Here is a 15,887-nt window from a genome sequence, read left to right as displayed (position 1 = left end):
TCATAGCAGATGCTCTAGGATATGTTCCACTGCCTCTGGGAAATTCTCACAGGTGAGGTAAGGAGCCGGATTGATTTTGTCTTCATCTGCCGGTCGATATTTACCTGTAACAGATTAACAAAAAGCTGCATTTACCAGTTCCTTTGAGTATCTTTTTTTTTCCCCTGAAAATTACAGCCTGCTCGGATCAGTAACAACCAGACACGGTAGGACGAATGCCCATCTGAGGTTCTCCTGCAACAAACATCCCACAAGTCTTCCCTAAACAAAGACTGAGCCTTGCTGAAGATTCCTCCAGGGGCAGCTCTGGCTCAAAATCAGTGTTACTTACGCACTGGTTTCACTCGACTGTACTGGCATTGTTCACTAACTGACTATTCAGGTATTTGTGTTGTAGGTTCTTGAAATAAGAATGTTATCATCTTCCCTTCTGGCTTTTGTGAGGAAGAGGAGGATTACTTGCTTTCATTTTCAACATAATGGACTGTGTGGCATGAGCAGCCACCACCTCAGAAAGACCTCACCCAGTCCACGGTACCATGGTACCATCTATAACATTGATAATAGCTGTCAGTCCCTTAAGGGTCCACTTTTGTCTGAAGCAAAATTACTTTTATAATTACCAGTGTAATTACTAGGGAATGCCCTCAGAGTTCCTGAATGATCAGAGGTTACATTGCTATGACTGATTTTGTCAATCTAAGATGTCACAGTAACAGTTCTCTCTGTTCTTTGATTAGTGGTTGGGATTTTACAGTCGTTAGAGCAAAAAATTCACAGCTACAAGATCAGCTGCCCCCATCTATTGCTTCATATCATCTCAGTTCAGGGTCTGTGCTCTAGCCCTGTTGTTGAAACATTAAATATAATGGCCTATCCTGACTTAAATGCAATCTACTGCTTGACAGGCTGCCACGCTGCAGCTGAGGAAATGTATCTGCTGAATTCACCCCAAAATGAATGGGGTGATGGACTCGGGGTCTCCCAGCAGCCCCTTGGAGTAACGAACTGCAGGAATGGTAGCGGGCTTCTACAAAGTGCCAGGGCCCAGAGCATACGTCCGCTTTGGGCATGGGGCCTGCCAGTAGTAGGCAGGGCCAGATCACTGAATGCACCACTGTCTCCCGAAACGACCAATCCATCGAGTACTTACCGGTCCTTACCAAAATCCCACGCATGCCCGTGTTCTGGGCGCCACCAACGTCATCCCTGCAGTCCTGGGACAGAACAGGAGATCAGCTGGTTAGTGGTCACAGACACTATTTGTTAATAAGCTTTTCATGAGGTTCTGTGCTTTGCACATCACTAACCAGCCACTTAAAAGCAGTTACACGGAGTCAAATCCTGTAGCTACCTATTAGACAAACTGTCACAGGAATTATTTACTATGTGCTTTTTGCCCGATCAAATCAAATAGCGACTGAAGTAAGAGAACTAACCCCATGGACTACACATTAAATCCTGCAAGTTTTGATGGTTCCATTTTCACCCCTCGTTTAATCCCAGCACTTCTACAAAGGTCAGTTCACGGCATTTAGGAGGCACAACACGCAGTGGAGATGAGCACTACGTTAACAAGCAAGTGGTAAGATAATTAGGTCCCCACGTACATCACCAATCATGACGGCCTCCTCTGGGGCACAGTCAGTCCCCCGCAAAGCCTCTAGGAAGAAGGTTTTCTCTGGCTTCCCCACCACTGTTGCTTTGGTGTCCGTCGCATATTCCAGCCCAGCTACAAAAGGTCCAGGTCCCAGAGCCAAGCCGTCTTTTTTCTTGAAATATCTGGCTTTATGTATAGCTATAAGGGGAGCACCATCCAAAATCAACCTATAGAATGAATGAAGAAAGAAGTACAAAAACTATATTAAAGAAAGAGTATTTCCAGCTGAAGGCCTCAACTGGTTTTCATTTAAGTCGATGACAAAACTCCCACTGACTTTGATGAAGCCCCAAGTTATAATGCAAGCTGGCATTCATTTGGAGAGTTAAATAAAGTTCCTTCCTTTCTTCTCCCCAGAAAAAGCTAATAAAACAAATCCCCCAAATAATAAAGAAGTTATTATCCTGAGTATTTTAACAGGTAACTATTTTTAAATCCTATCTATATCTTCCATGCAATTGCGTTCAATTGGGTTCTAAGCAGCCTCACTTTTCACTAGGGCAAACATCCTAACAGTGGAACCCATCTGATTTCCCCACTCAAATATTTTAAAATACATTAACCATAGGTAGTGGCTGTAGGCAGCAGTTTGATGGCCACAGCCTTCATCTCCTTGCCTGGACTGAGAGCACAGCAGTGCTTTCAGGATGCTGCTGCCAGGGAATCTGCAGCCCAGCAGCTCTTGGGGCTGTCGGTATCACCTGTAACAGCCGAAGAGCTATGTGTTGCCAGCAGAGATGGGTTGTTCAGGTGAGTCCCAGGTAGAAGGTGAATCATTTTACCTTAACTTCAAATTTTAACGTTGGAGGAATTGCAGTAACAAGTTACATGAAAAAGCACAAAGATATTAGGCACATTCACGTCCCGCCGAATTCCCCAGGTAACAGTGCTACTACTGAGCCTTTTAGAAACAAAGCTGGATTTGGGCTACTTGCTATTGGGAACCAAAAATTCCAAGCGGAAGATAGTTCAAAGCAACGAGTCAGCAGATTCCTAACACTTCTGAGAACAATAAAACGGTCATAGAATAAGGGTCATAATGCACAGTATGGCAGTGTTACAGGAGGGTCTTGGCTGGGCACAGCACCTAGGAGCTTCGGGAAGCGAGCGCAGCAGTGGTCTGAAACTGGGAACTGCTGCCTGCCCAGCAGCTGAGATCCTCCCACTTTCCATGGGCCCATTTCTGCCCCGACACGCCAGCGTGCAGCCTCCTCGGGGTTCCACAGACAGCATCTCTGCCTGCCAGCTGACCCACCTGTTCAAAACCTGCATTGTTTGGACTGGGTGGAAAAATGTAAGGGAAGAAGTAATTAAGAAACTGCTGTTGGTCCACCGATCTCAACCAGTGCCTCCCTAGCCTCGCTACCCTGTCACCCCTGTCAGTTCACTTCAGGTCTGCTTGAGGGCTCTTGTCTAACGCTTGCCTTGTAAAACCCTCACGGCAAGGGAGCGTGTCTCGTTAGCACGCACAGTGCCTCAACAGCAGACCCGTGACAGCAAAGTAATAAAGGGGAGCTTAAGAGGGCTTGCTTTCACAAAATCTGGACCTAATCTTTGATTCTTCCATTTCTGTTACCTGCCCGGTAGTTTTTCCTTACAGTGGACACAGCAGCTACCTGTCCTGCAGCAAAGGGAAGCCTGCATAGCTGCTGCGCTAGAGGAATCCTCTACCAAGCACAGCAATGTTACTGCAGTCCTTCCCCTCGCCAGCCTCAGTTCCAGTGCAATAAAAGCCCTCCAGACAGTATTAACAAAAGTTGAGGTAACGACTGCCAAACGCTCCCCATTCAATTTTACAGCACCTTCTTCAGGTACTGCAGGCAACTCCAGTCTTTATCGCAACAAGTAGGAACATAACTAGAAAAGCTGGGGGACAGAGGAGAAACATGGGCCGTTATCTTCAGAGCAGAAAGGAGGATTTCTTTTCCCCTTAACCCCACCTAATTTACAAAAAAAAGCCTTTAGGAAAACAAACAAAATCTTGCTTTGCCCCTTCACTGCCTTCCTGGAGCTCTGCTGCAGCTCTGCTCAAAGAGACTGGCTTCGGTGAGCCGTACGCTCTTTGGAGGTGGGTACTCTGAGCAGTACATAAATGATATTATTTCATTTCACTTAATTATCACAAAACATTTCTATTGAATCAACATGTTCCAAAGCAAGCTCAACAAGAAGAGAGCTGGCATGTGCATCTGTGAGCAGCCAGATATGTTCACGATGGGAAGATGCCTCTAGGATACAGAAAAATTTAATTTGACAGCAGCACCACAACCACTTACATTCAGCAGTATGCAGGAAGGATCTCACCTGAGAGAATTCTTTTAAACGTGGCATCAAAATCCCATGTATACAAAAAGAGAAATTTAGTCTCAGTCATTTCAAATGGTGCCTAGAGAATGGCCTTACTCTGTGTATCTCGTTTTGGGACTCATATTGGGTTAGATTTACCTAACCTAACGTTAGATATCAACCCAGTAGTTGCCTACCAGGTAATTAGTCAGCCTGGGCTCTTCACAGTCAGTGGAGAGGAAAAAAGCACTCCTAGGGCACAGTTCAACTGTCCTATTTTAAGCACTACTAGGGGAAAAATGAATGATGCCTTGCACACGCCTCCTCTCTCCCTCAGGAGCCCAGGTCACCGGCTCAGATACAGGCACCGGCACTGTAGATACCTGCATTTAATCAGATTCACCTTAAAGTTTTGCTATGAGCAATGCAAATCCCAAGTGAATTAATTATCTGAGCGGTAAAGGACAAGGAATACAGACACAGCACAAGGCTTGTGAAGAAGAGAATGTGGCCAGTAGTTAATATTTCCATTAGACCAAACAAAACTGACACCAGCAGAACAGTTTACCCTCAATAGGGGACTGGGGGAAAACCCCAGAACAAGTCAGTGAGATGTTGAAGATCAGACAGAGCCCACCCTAGGGCCTCTGCCCAGCCTGAAACACGGGACCAGGAAAACACCAGGCAAACCCAGGACAGATTCACAGAGGATGAAATCTTCCTCCAAGCAGACAAGTCAGCCAAGCGGCTGGGCATGTGTCTGCACTAGGCAAGGTGAGCCGAAGGACTCAGCCTTCCTCAAGACTCAGCCGCACCACCCAGACAGCGTGGACTCCATGCCAGCCCCTTGAACACATGTCTCTCTTGGGCAGCAAGGCCATGCCGTGCCCACCGCCAGCTGCAGGAGACTGGATTTGGCCTTCAGCGCCTTCCTTCCATCACCAGAGCAAGTGTCCAATTCTGTGTTCAATGCAAAAAGCCCAAATCCAGCCTGGGACAACCTCGCCCACCTCCACAGGGCCAGTTCTGCAGGCTTTCCAGCGTCTGCTGGCCTGGGGAAGCCTGGGGCCCTCAGGGACTCTGAATGGGATGACTGGTTTCTTGTTTTAAGTGTCCAGGTCTCCAGCACGAGGCAGCTAATGACTATTATTCAAGGGTTAATATATTCATGACAGAAGTATCAATAAATAAAATGATGTAAGCCCTGGAATACATGATGGGTTAAGTTCATACCATTGTGAAATTAGAGGCCACTCATGAGTGTGCTGTAAAACTCTAAAATCAATGCCATTGGCAACACGCACTAATGAGGCTGCCAGAGAATCAGTTTGGGTCAATACGTGTTCTTATGACATAGAACTGGCGTGCAGATAATGACAGCATTGGCTTCTTACTCCAAGGAGCCTCTGTAAAATACTGGTGAGCAGTAATTGATACTCCCTCTTCGGATTTAGTGGTTATAAAGACAGATGAAGGTGCTTGAGATCAGTTTTTTTCAAATTCCAAGGTGAAAAATTGTGTGGTAGCCATCATCCTGGGAGCAAAGAGTGGAAAGGACTCATTGCATGTATCGTAGCACAGCAGGGAGTGATCCAGGGTGTTACCAGACGTCCTCTTTAGCTCTGAGACTAAAGTCAGTTACCAGCTGCCCGCAGGGGTTAGCACTCCCGCAGCTGGGACGGGCTGTGCGGGTGGGTGCTCCTCCTCCGTCACAAGGCCGGGCTGATCAGCTTGGCCTAAACCGCTGCTGAAGGACAGCGGGCTCTGAGAGCTCCCAGCGAAATGAAATGGAGGCACGGGAGTCTCTGCCAGGGCGCAGGGGAGGTGGGATGTTCAGACAACCTTCCTCTGCGCATTTCACAACAAGCAAAAGGCACATCACCGGGGCTAAACTCAGCAACAGGCTCATGTTAAGTCTTTGAAGCTACAGGTTTTTTTCAAGTTAAAATCAAGAGTACTTTGCTGCGCTGAGCTAGAACTAGAGAGAAGGACGCACGGCTATGCACCTCTGCACACACTGTTGCAGCCTGGCTCATGGACAGTCACAGACAAATTTTATCCGATTTACCCCTTAATCTAAAGAAAAACTAAGAGCTTTAGAAATAAGACAGACCAGATCTGATCCACAGTTCATCTAGCCCAGCATATTGTGCTGGCCACTCCTGAACACAAGATGCTTCAGAAGAAATTGCTAGAAATCCTGCACTAGGAAGGTAAGGAATAATCTGCCCTAAATAGTGGGTTTCCTTCCCTATCATATTTGGACTCTGAAGGCTGGGGTTTGAACATAGAAGCCATCTCCCGAATACATCTTTGTTCTTGTGTATTTCTTCTTGAAGCATTGCTAACTTTTTCACCTCAGTGAAAACCATGACTGTACTTCTGTAGCTTATTTACAGACTGAAAGCTACGAAAACCACGGCTGGACTGCCCCAAGTTCATGGTTAAGGTCCCAAATCCACCAAGGCGCTCTCTCAGACACGGAGGAAGACACCATAATTACACTACATAATGGTGACACGGCTACCACCCTCTTCTTCCCATACGAGAAAGATCTCCTCACACTTGTAGAGGTACAGAGCCCAGCACACGACAGCCACCATTCAAAAAGCCACGAGGAGGGGCTGACTTACCGAAACGCTCTGTTCATCATCTCATAGTGAAAGTGCTCAGGAGCCAGTCCTACCACCACTGCATTGGGGTCATCAGTGGCTATCCCTGGAAAAGCAAAACATGACTCTGAGCAAACAGGATGTTATTCATACTTAGCAGTACACAGTCAACAAGTGCAATTAATCACTTTACAGCAAAAAATAGCGTTTTCTGACACAGACACATCACATAGACTAGTTTTATGTCTTTCAGAAATGAGGAAAGCATCTGTGGAAAAGGTCTTGGTCTGTCCAGACTCTGCCATCCTTCATGATGAACTCAACTCTGCAGCTGGATAGTCTTAACAGCTCCTGTGGAACAGTGATTCTCTCACTGCCTCGTCTGAAATGCAACAGACTGCACAAATCAATTTTTAACTGAATGACTTTTTGTTATCTGAGAATCTCTTTCTACATATATTTATCTGCTTTGTAAGACAGTAAAGCAGGAAGACTAGTGAATTCCATTCAGTTTTTCTATTCCCTCTGGTCACAGAAAACTCCACTTAGGGTATAAAGCCTGACTGTTGTTCTACGTATCAGTCTGGTTACGGCAGCAAAGACGGTACTGCAGCATGACCTAGAAGCTGTTACACGAGATTAGTTTTGGCTCTTCTGGAAGGTCTTTTTTTTTTTAATGTGGCTTAGTCCCGTCGAGAACAGCTTGCACCTCCTTTGTCCTGCACTGCTCCAGAGGAGCACAGCTGTTCTTCCGTGGCAGTGCCACCTCTGAACAGAACGAGCAATGGAAGCAGAGTAGCGTCTACAGGAGAAACAGGAGTACCAGAGAGTTTTATTCAGGACAGGTTAAGTATCAGCTGCACCCTGCACTTGCCATGCGTTTTGTTCTGCCTTCGCACAGCATATCCTCTACACCTTTACTGGGACAACTAGAGCTCCTGGGTCTCCCGAGAGCGTCATTGCAGCCTGCTGGCTGATGTCTCCTGCCACACGTCCTTCAGTTAGCTCAGACAGCAAAATGTACGCTGAGAGACGCCATGTGGATTTGTGACACTATCCAAAAGCATCTGGATCCTTTAACCAAGAATGGATTACATTCATCCATCTGTGACCAACTTTATAGAGAGATTAGCCAAGAATAGTTCAATAGCAGCCATTAAGAGGAATTTAAAACATTCTCCGTTGTACTTAAATGTTTCAAGAGCAGCACTGAATGAGTATTAGCCAAACCGCTAGTAGCAAAAAGAAACAAAACAATCCGTCCCAGATCCAAGCAACTCAGAAAATGCCCTCAATGTACTCCGCTGATACCTCTATCTTTGCCATCTTTTACAAAATTAGCATTAGCTATTGTAAAACTGATTGCAAGATCCCAAATTTATGGACATTAAACTGATTTAACTACCTTCAGTGAAATAGCTGCTGTCTCTGCTGCTTCTGACCCAAGAAAGCCTTCCCAAGAACACAAATACAGAGTATCGCTGGGGGCGTATTTCTCTGGATACGATGTTAGGTGGAACAGATTATGAGGTTTCATTGCTCTCAGAGCCCACAGAGGCTTTTCTCCTGAACGCTTATCTTTCTGAAGATTACTGACTAGACTATGGCACTAAAATGTAACAGAAAATGTCTAGCTCCTAGCAAGATTAGAACCTACTTAAATTACACAGCCATAAGGATTTCAGTTCACAAGGCAAGGGGCAGGGAGCAGTGGTAAGCCATCCGCATTTTTGCTGCCTTGACTTTAAATGAAAGACTGAATATACAATGTACAGTTTTCAATTCTGAGCAGGTTAAAAATGTGGGTATCTTCACTACTCTTGAAACAACAACATGGTTAAGTCAAGGACTAACTGTTCTAGCTTCAGGCGCCTGCCAGACATGTCCAAGTTAGAATATATCATCTTCTACTCCCCTTAGTGTTGAGGAAGGGAAATGGGAGGGAACATCTGAAAGTAAAGCAAGTTTTAACCAGGTTTTTAGAGACGACAATCCAGGGAAGTCAGGGCAATGAACTGTCTGTCACCAATTAATGTATCAAAGTACATGGAGTGAGACCTAGATGTTCAGTACAAGACAGGTAACAATAACTACCTGGAGATTTTACATTTAATAATAATCTATTAAGAGAGAAATAGCCTCCTGCGTGTGCCTACACACTGGCTTTTCAGCCCTTTATGAGCAAAACCTCTGTACAATAGCTGAGGGAAACCTGACTTCCAACAAATTGACACATCCTTGCTATAAAACAAATCAGCACTGGTAGGTGGGATAATTCTCCAATGATTTAGTGGTAAGTATTACTTTTTTTTACACTGGAAATTAATAAAAAGTACTGAGTTTTACCCAAATTCCTTCCCCTGTGCTGTTCTCTGACCACCTCACCTGTGAAATCAGGCAGGGCCTTATTATCCACCAGGAGGAGAGGCCGAACCTGCTTTTGCTCCAGCAGATTTCTGGCTGCTGTCAGAGACGTGAAGATCTCATTTTCTGCAATGTCAAATCCCAGTTTCGTCAGCCTCTCCAGCAGGTCTCTCTTGCACTCTTTCGTTGTGTTCGTCACAAATCGAATGGTAACCGGAGCGCTGCGCAGCCTGATGGATGAAGAGCAAAGGCAAATTGGCCACAGCATCCTTCTATTTACAACTCTTCGGGACTGAAAAAGGCCCATTTGTCTAAAGGCTGCAGATGAAAAGACTGTATACATCCCAGACCACTGGTGCCACAGAAGAACCACGAGGTTGTTAACTTCTGTGGACTGGAGAGCAATGTGAAACAGATGCCAAGAATTACAGCTACCAGAACAAGACCAAGCCTCCCCTGCTTTGCTTCTACCAGGAAAAGTCGGGAGGAAAATGGTGATTCCAAATTCCATCTTCACAGTAGTAACAAACACATCTATGATCAACAACAACTAGTTGGAAAAGCCTTTTAATTCAAACTAGGTAATGAATAAACAAGCCCTGTATTCTGGATCAACAGAAACCTGAACCAAAATAAATAAACAAAAGAACTTTGTTGCTAAATTAGTATATTGAACTCCACCGGCCGGGTGAACTTCACAGCAGCTGTGGCTCGTTCAGAGATGGAGGATACTCTAGGAGCCTATGTTACCTGTGTGGTGATTTTATGTCAGCTTTTGCAGCCATTTCTCCCTTTATTGAGGAACACCGATATCACATAAAACCACATTATTGCCCTACACTGACAGTACGTGCCACCAAACAATCAAATAATTTTAAGTGACAATTTCAAAGGCGTTCCCTTTAATTATTCCCCCACCATCACTTTCTCTGTTGCTATAGAAACAAACACTGGCATCACGACTGTGTGGAGAACATCGGCATAAAGTTGGTCAACGCTGGAGACTTGCTTGCACCTGCCACTTCTTTCTCTTGTTTGTCAGATACACTGACCCTTCACAAGTATGAACTGGTAAAAACGTCCCCTGGTTGCTAATAAAATAAAAATTAGTTTGGTGGGTTTTTTTTTTTCCTATGGACCTCAATACTGAGAAGTAACCCTAAAATTGCAATCTATCCAGTTGTTGCCTAAGCAAGCTGCATGCCAATCGTTTCAGCTTCTCTTTAGGAAGGATGATGACACGGATTAGCAGAAAAGAGCAAGAGAAAGTATTTTTTTCAAATCTCTAAGCAAAAAGACCTGCCTGTTCTTGGCAGTGAAATGACACCTGCTCTCCATACCTGTGACAGCAGGTTGAAGCAGACAAACAGCACCAGACTCTCTCTGCACCTTATCCCTTCTCTAACCCCCTCCCTTGCCAAAGCCAGTACAGGGCCTGCACGAGCACGGCTCAGTAGGAATCAAGCAGAAGCAGAAGACAAAGGAGAATCAGTGGCTTTAGAATCAGAAGACAAACTGTTTTATACAGAAGCCATTTCTTCTGTCCAGTCTACTGCCTGCAGGTTTGGAGGTGAGCAGCAGACAGGACAGATACTGAGCTCTTCTCAACAATATCACCACTTTTTTTAGATATTTATTTATTTATTTATATGGATTTTTGAGAATGCTGACTCTCACCTGGCATGAGTTCTCCCTGTAGCATGACACACATGTCCAGGCAGACACAGTCCCGTGAACGAATGATTAATGACTGAGTACCCAATACTTTAGCAGTTTTTACTTCCTTGCAATTTTACATCTTTTGGAGATAATTATTTCCACAGAATTATTTGTGAAAAGAAACGCAGAGTTCCCTAATCCCTCTGTGAACTTTTCCTCTGAGCAACAGTCTAGCTTTATAAAAATCTAAGTAGCCAATACAACTCCAGTAAAAACTTCTCACCCTTAACTCAACCCTAATTCCTCTCTCCTGATTAATCCTTACTGTCCCAGCATCTTAAGGTATCCTCCCTCACACACCGTGATAGGATTTATCACTTTGTGTTTTTGTTCATCCATTGCAAGGTGTCTTCTCCAGGAAAACAGTGTCATAACACAGTACAAAGATCCCTGGGGTTGCATATCCTATTTTGTCACTGACTCATCCAGATTAAGTCATTTTACTATGCCTCAGTTTCTTTAGGCACCCTTTCATCAGAAGACAAAGAGGTGCTTACCTGTCCTGTTTAACGTGTTAAAATTCCTACAAAAGATGGGCTGTATTATCAAATGTTTCTCAAACTAAAAAAGGACTGAGGTTGTTTACTTAGCAGAAAGAAACTTTAAAAATAGCAAAGCAAAGTCTTGGCTGAAAGACCAAATGAAATGAGAACTCTGCAAAGGATGCCTTGCTCACTAGTCCAAGTTATTCTGTTATTCCACTTTAGCTCACCACAGACCTAAGGGCTCAGACAAGCAATCAGGTTCCTGTAGTTAAACAAGGCACCGAGGAACAGCTGAGCTGAAGTGACTTTGGTGTACATGGGGTAACTCAGGTTAACTCAACTACCTTCCGCTTTGCCTAAGGCTGTAGTCCCATATGAATTGGCAGAAACACTCTGAATATTGTCTTTTTCTATCTAGAAAAGACTTCAAAAAGACCTAGAAGCAACTCAGGAAAGCTGCGGGGGCTCAGGTGATACACAGCAACTTTTCAATATCTAGGCCCTTTACTGATTTCTCTTGGTATTAACGCAGGTGTAAATAAAAGCAGAATTTGGCCATGTATTTGCTTATCCACAACAGAGTAAAAAGGCAGAAGCTTCAGGCCCATTTACTTAAAGAAGTCTCTTTGTGTACACAGCACTGACATAACCTGTCAGAGGAAATCGAAAAAGGTAGCTTGCCTTTTAAGAGCTTCCTGCGCGCCTGGCACAGCTGAGTCTTCAACGTGAAGTGTGCCGCTGAGATCCACCAAGACAGCTTTCAGCGCACGCCGAGCTGCCATCCTTCCTTCCCCAGGGAAAAGGCAAATAAATGAAACAACAAAAAACTGGTTAGCAGACAATGGATAATAAAAATAAGGAACTCAGTTAAGCGCCTCATTTGTGCCAAGCCCGGTATTACTCAGAACATTACTCGCAGTATTAAATGGGCCCCTTTAGACAGAGAAATAAAAGGCAGTGTTTAAAAAAAATACATAATTGATGGGGTGGTATTTTCCCAAAGACTCTATATATGGAAATCAGGTGCTATTTGTTTTTTAAGTGCCTTTATTTCTGCGCATCAAAAAATTCTCTAAACAACTAAGACTGTTGGGAAGAGGATCATTAGGTCTGGTATCGCTGGTTCAAGGCCTCAGCAAGCACATTTCGGCAAGTCCCATCGACCCCAATGGCGCTGTTCAAGTAAAAATAAATAAAATACCACTAAGCGATGATACAGTGCTCTGACTATAAAGCTCAAAATGCTCTGTGAAGGTGGATATTGTTAATTTTATTTTTGTAAGCGAGATCTACGGTGATCCAGCCCACAATATGATTCAGGTGCCCTAACTCTTAGGTTATTCAGTGGCTGACTGGCTGTGTGCCAGTGTGGATTTAGCCTGGAAGCTCTCAGGGCTCAAGAATATTCAGCACCCTGAAGGGCTGGTTACTCCCTCCTCTTGCAAAGGGTACAGGCAAGCAGTTTTTCTACAGCAAGCTTCTGTGTCACACAAAAGGAGACTTAGCCCAAAATAGAAGCCAGCATTCAAAGGGTAAAGGCACTGGGGAAGAAAACAGTGAGGTCATGTGCAAGTCATCTGGTTAAAAAGCTGTCTTCAGAAATGAGTACTTCTGATGTGTGCTGCAAGTGCTGTATTTTGCTCCACAAGCAAGTTTGCTGAGCTATTCCTCAGCAAACATCCAATACGGAAACTTTTCTCCTGTTTGTTAGACAATAACAACCATCTGATCTGTCATCACTAGCAAGTCATCACGATTTAATGTTGAGCCCTTTTGGTTACAGACAGAACATGTAACACATAGGTACTTTTAAAAAACACAGAGAGTAGTCAACACCATGATTAGAACCTGCCTTAATACATTTAATTTTCTATCAGGATAGTTTTATCTTTGCAGACAGTTTTATCAATGATCAAAATCATATGAACTTAATGTCTCAGGTACAAGACGTGCAAAAAACTTTCGAGATGCCACTTTCATTATTCCTGCTGGTTCCCTGCAATAAGAAAAAAAAAAAAAAAACAACCACCACGCTTATTTTATAGTACCTCTGTTGCTTCACATGCCAAGGTTAAAAGTCTGTGACAAAGAGCTGATAACAGAACTCCTAAGGGAGCTTCATCAATCGCAAGGGAAGAGGGCACCAGGTTTCCAAGACATCTACTTGGAGTAAAATACTTAGTGCAGACAAAGTGCCTGAACAGAATGGAATTTGCGTAACTGTACATTATCTCCACAGCAAAAACACCCCTCTCTTCCCTCGGGCACTTCAACTCTAGCACAGGGAATTTTGAGTGCTGAGAGAGATTAAAAAGAGGACCGAAGAAGGTGCAATTATATACATTCTCTAGCCAAAGACACATGACTGCAAAGCAACCGCACCATGCCTGCATGGACACCACAACTAAGGATGGGGATAGAATATCCTAGTTTAGCAGAAATAGGGTATTTTTTTTTATTCCTCTTTTACCCTAGACCTCCACTGGTTCTTCTGTTCACAGTGTATTTATTCAAGTGGCATGAAAGTTATTTGCAGAGCCAGTTTTCAGCATAGCTGATTTTAAGCATAAAGCTCATGGCCTAGCAAGAAAGTCCTAAAAAACTTCAGTACCTCAGTTTTCATAATGGCAGCCGGACACATCAGGGAAACCTCACCTTCGCGCTGGCATTACAGCTAGAGCAACGGGATGACGCCATACGATAGTTCAGGCTGGTCAGGACATGACAGACCATCCAGTTCAACTCCCACCCGGTCTCTGGCGCTCTAAGGGGCCTACATGCTCTATAGGGATGTATAAGGTGCTCAGAACCTACATGGAAGAGGCCTCATGCCCTTGCAGGAAAGGTTGTAATGCCACAGCTGTGTTAGGGCCACGGAGGGGCTGATCTCCACGGCAGAGGTGCCCTGCGCTGCCCGCACCGGGCCGGCCTCCCCCGGCTCCTGTTCCTCTTCTCCCCCAGACCCCACCGCCGGGCCACCCCACAGCGCTGCCAGCAAAGGCCAGGCCTTTCCCTCGGACAACAGCACAAGCCAGGCAGCAAAGCTGGAGCCCCCGAAGCCACTGACGAGTCCAAGGACACAGCAGCAGAGCGGCCCAGGCCCGGGGCCGGCTGCGCTGAGGGGAGTGGGGCCCCAGACTCCAGGGCCCCCCACCCAGCCCCACAGAGAGCCCGCACGGCCTCCCCTGGGGGCCTGCCATTGCCCCCTGAGGTGCCGGGGGCAGCGAGTGCCTCCCTCGAGAGAGCCCCGGGGCCGCTCCCCTGCCCCACAACGCCTTCGAGGGCAGATGCCTTCCCCTCCTCTCGCCATACTGGAAGGGCATGAGGGTACAGCCACCCTCCCCACCCCCGGCCAGGAGATGGTACCGCCTCTTTCCGCCAGTTTACAATGGACAGGTGGGCTGGTCCATTCCCTGGAGGGGGAGTATCCGAGCTCGGCGGGCTCCCCTTTCCTGTGACGCGCATGGTTCCGCCCGCCCGTTCACGCTCGAAGAAGGCGGACGGGCCCACTCGAACGAGAGGGAAGAGCGGCTTGGCGGCAGCCACCCTCCCCAAGACTAACCTGGCTCCTGCCGCCCCGCCGCCGCCCCTGCGGACTGCCGGCCGCCGCCCCGCCCCGCGGGGCCCTCGCGAAGCCGGGGCTGCCCGGCCGAGCGCCGGTGCCCGCCTGCTACCGGCACGGCAGCCGCGGAACCGCGGCGGCGCTCAGCCCTCAAAGGCCGGTGTTGCCGGCTGGGCTCCGGCGGTCGCCGACAGGCAGCGCGGCGGGCAGCCCGCGACGGCCCTGAGGGGGCAAAGGGCGCGCGGCGCCTCAGCGGGGAGGGCGGGAAGCGCCGGGGTCCCCGCTCCGCCGGCGGCAGACCGGGCCCGCGGCCCGGAGCTGCGCGCTGAGGGGGCGTGAAGGAGGGGGAAGCCGCCGCCTCATGCCCCAGCGGGCCTGGTCTGGGGGCTGCGGCCTCAGCCGCGACGCCGCCCAGCAAGTATTTATGGGCGTGTTGAAGATGGGCTCCCGACAGCTGCGCTGTTGGAAAGGTACAGTTGTAAGGACTATGCTTCGCCTGTGGCGGTGGCAAGCCCCAGTCTGTGGAGACCACTCTCCCCCTGCGATGGAGCGTGCCGCGCTCGTCTGCAGGAGAGGCAACATCCAGAAAACACGAGGAGATGCAATTGCGTTTTAAGCCGTTGCAGTCAGGATTTCCTAAGAAATTAAAGCACATCAATGCATTAAGTATGACACGCGTTCACAGTTTTATATTGTGATGGTACGTCAAAAAATTCAAGGTCTATAGGAAAATACGGTTCTAAATTCATAACATTGCAACCTAAGGTGAGATGTCAAAAGATAATTAAAGTGAGTTTGAGATTCATTTATTTGTGTACAAACCCATTACCTTCCTACTTTTCCCTTCGCCTGTCGCCATGCCCTTCAAAACAAAACCTTTAACAGTGCAGGTGCACAGAATCACTCCCTTATTCCTGCCTGTATTTGCACTAAGGACTGTGAAGTGTCCCACAAGCCCCATTTTCCCCACAACCAGCCGCGACTGGTACCGCCACGCTGCAAACTCCTGCTGTGAAAGCGTGTTCTATTTTCAAATCGTTACTAGAAACGAGCCGATTATTCTACAATAGGAAACCTTAGTTCCCATCCTGATGTGTAAAATGTCATGGTTATTGTCATTTCTGTGCCAGGTATGAGCGATAACACTCTTCACAGTTCGAAGTGACTACTGGATCACAGGCTACTTTGCACGTGGAGCT

At 46.5% G+C, this 15,887-nt stretch overlaps 1 protein-coding gene across 1 annotated transcript; it reads right to left on the bottom strand.

Moving 5' to 3' along the window:
- HDHD2 (haloacid dehalogenase like hydrolase domain containing 2) lies at window positions 1–14,722 on the bottom strand. Its single transcript, XM_059834291.1, has 7 exons — window positions 14,689–14,722; window positions 11,808–11,909; window positions 8,944–9,152; window positions 6,580–6,664; window positions 1,611–1,827; window positions 1,154–1,217; window positions 1–104 (listed from the first exon to the last, which is right to left on the bottom strand). Exons 2-7 carry the CDS (start codon window positions 11,906–11,908, stop codon window positions 1–3), a joined length of 780 nt encoding a protein of 259 aa, XP_059690274.1. The 5' UTR covers window position 11,909; window positions 14,689–14,722.
- Between the last annotated feature and the right edge of the window lie 1,165 nt (window positions 14,723–15,887).

Source organism: Gavia stellata, chromosome Z (assembly GCF_030936135.1).
Source record: "Gavia stellata isolate bGavSte3 chromosome Z, bGavSte3.hap2, whole genome shotgun sequence".
In the NCBI taxonomy this organism is placed as follows: domain Eukaryota; kingdom Metazoa; phylum Chordata; class Aves; order Gaviiformes; family Gaviidae; genus Gavia; species Gavia stellata.
This window is presented reverse-complemented; position numbering and strand designations above follow the sequence as displayed.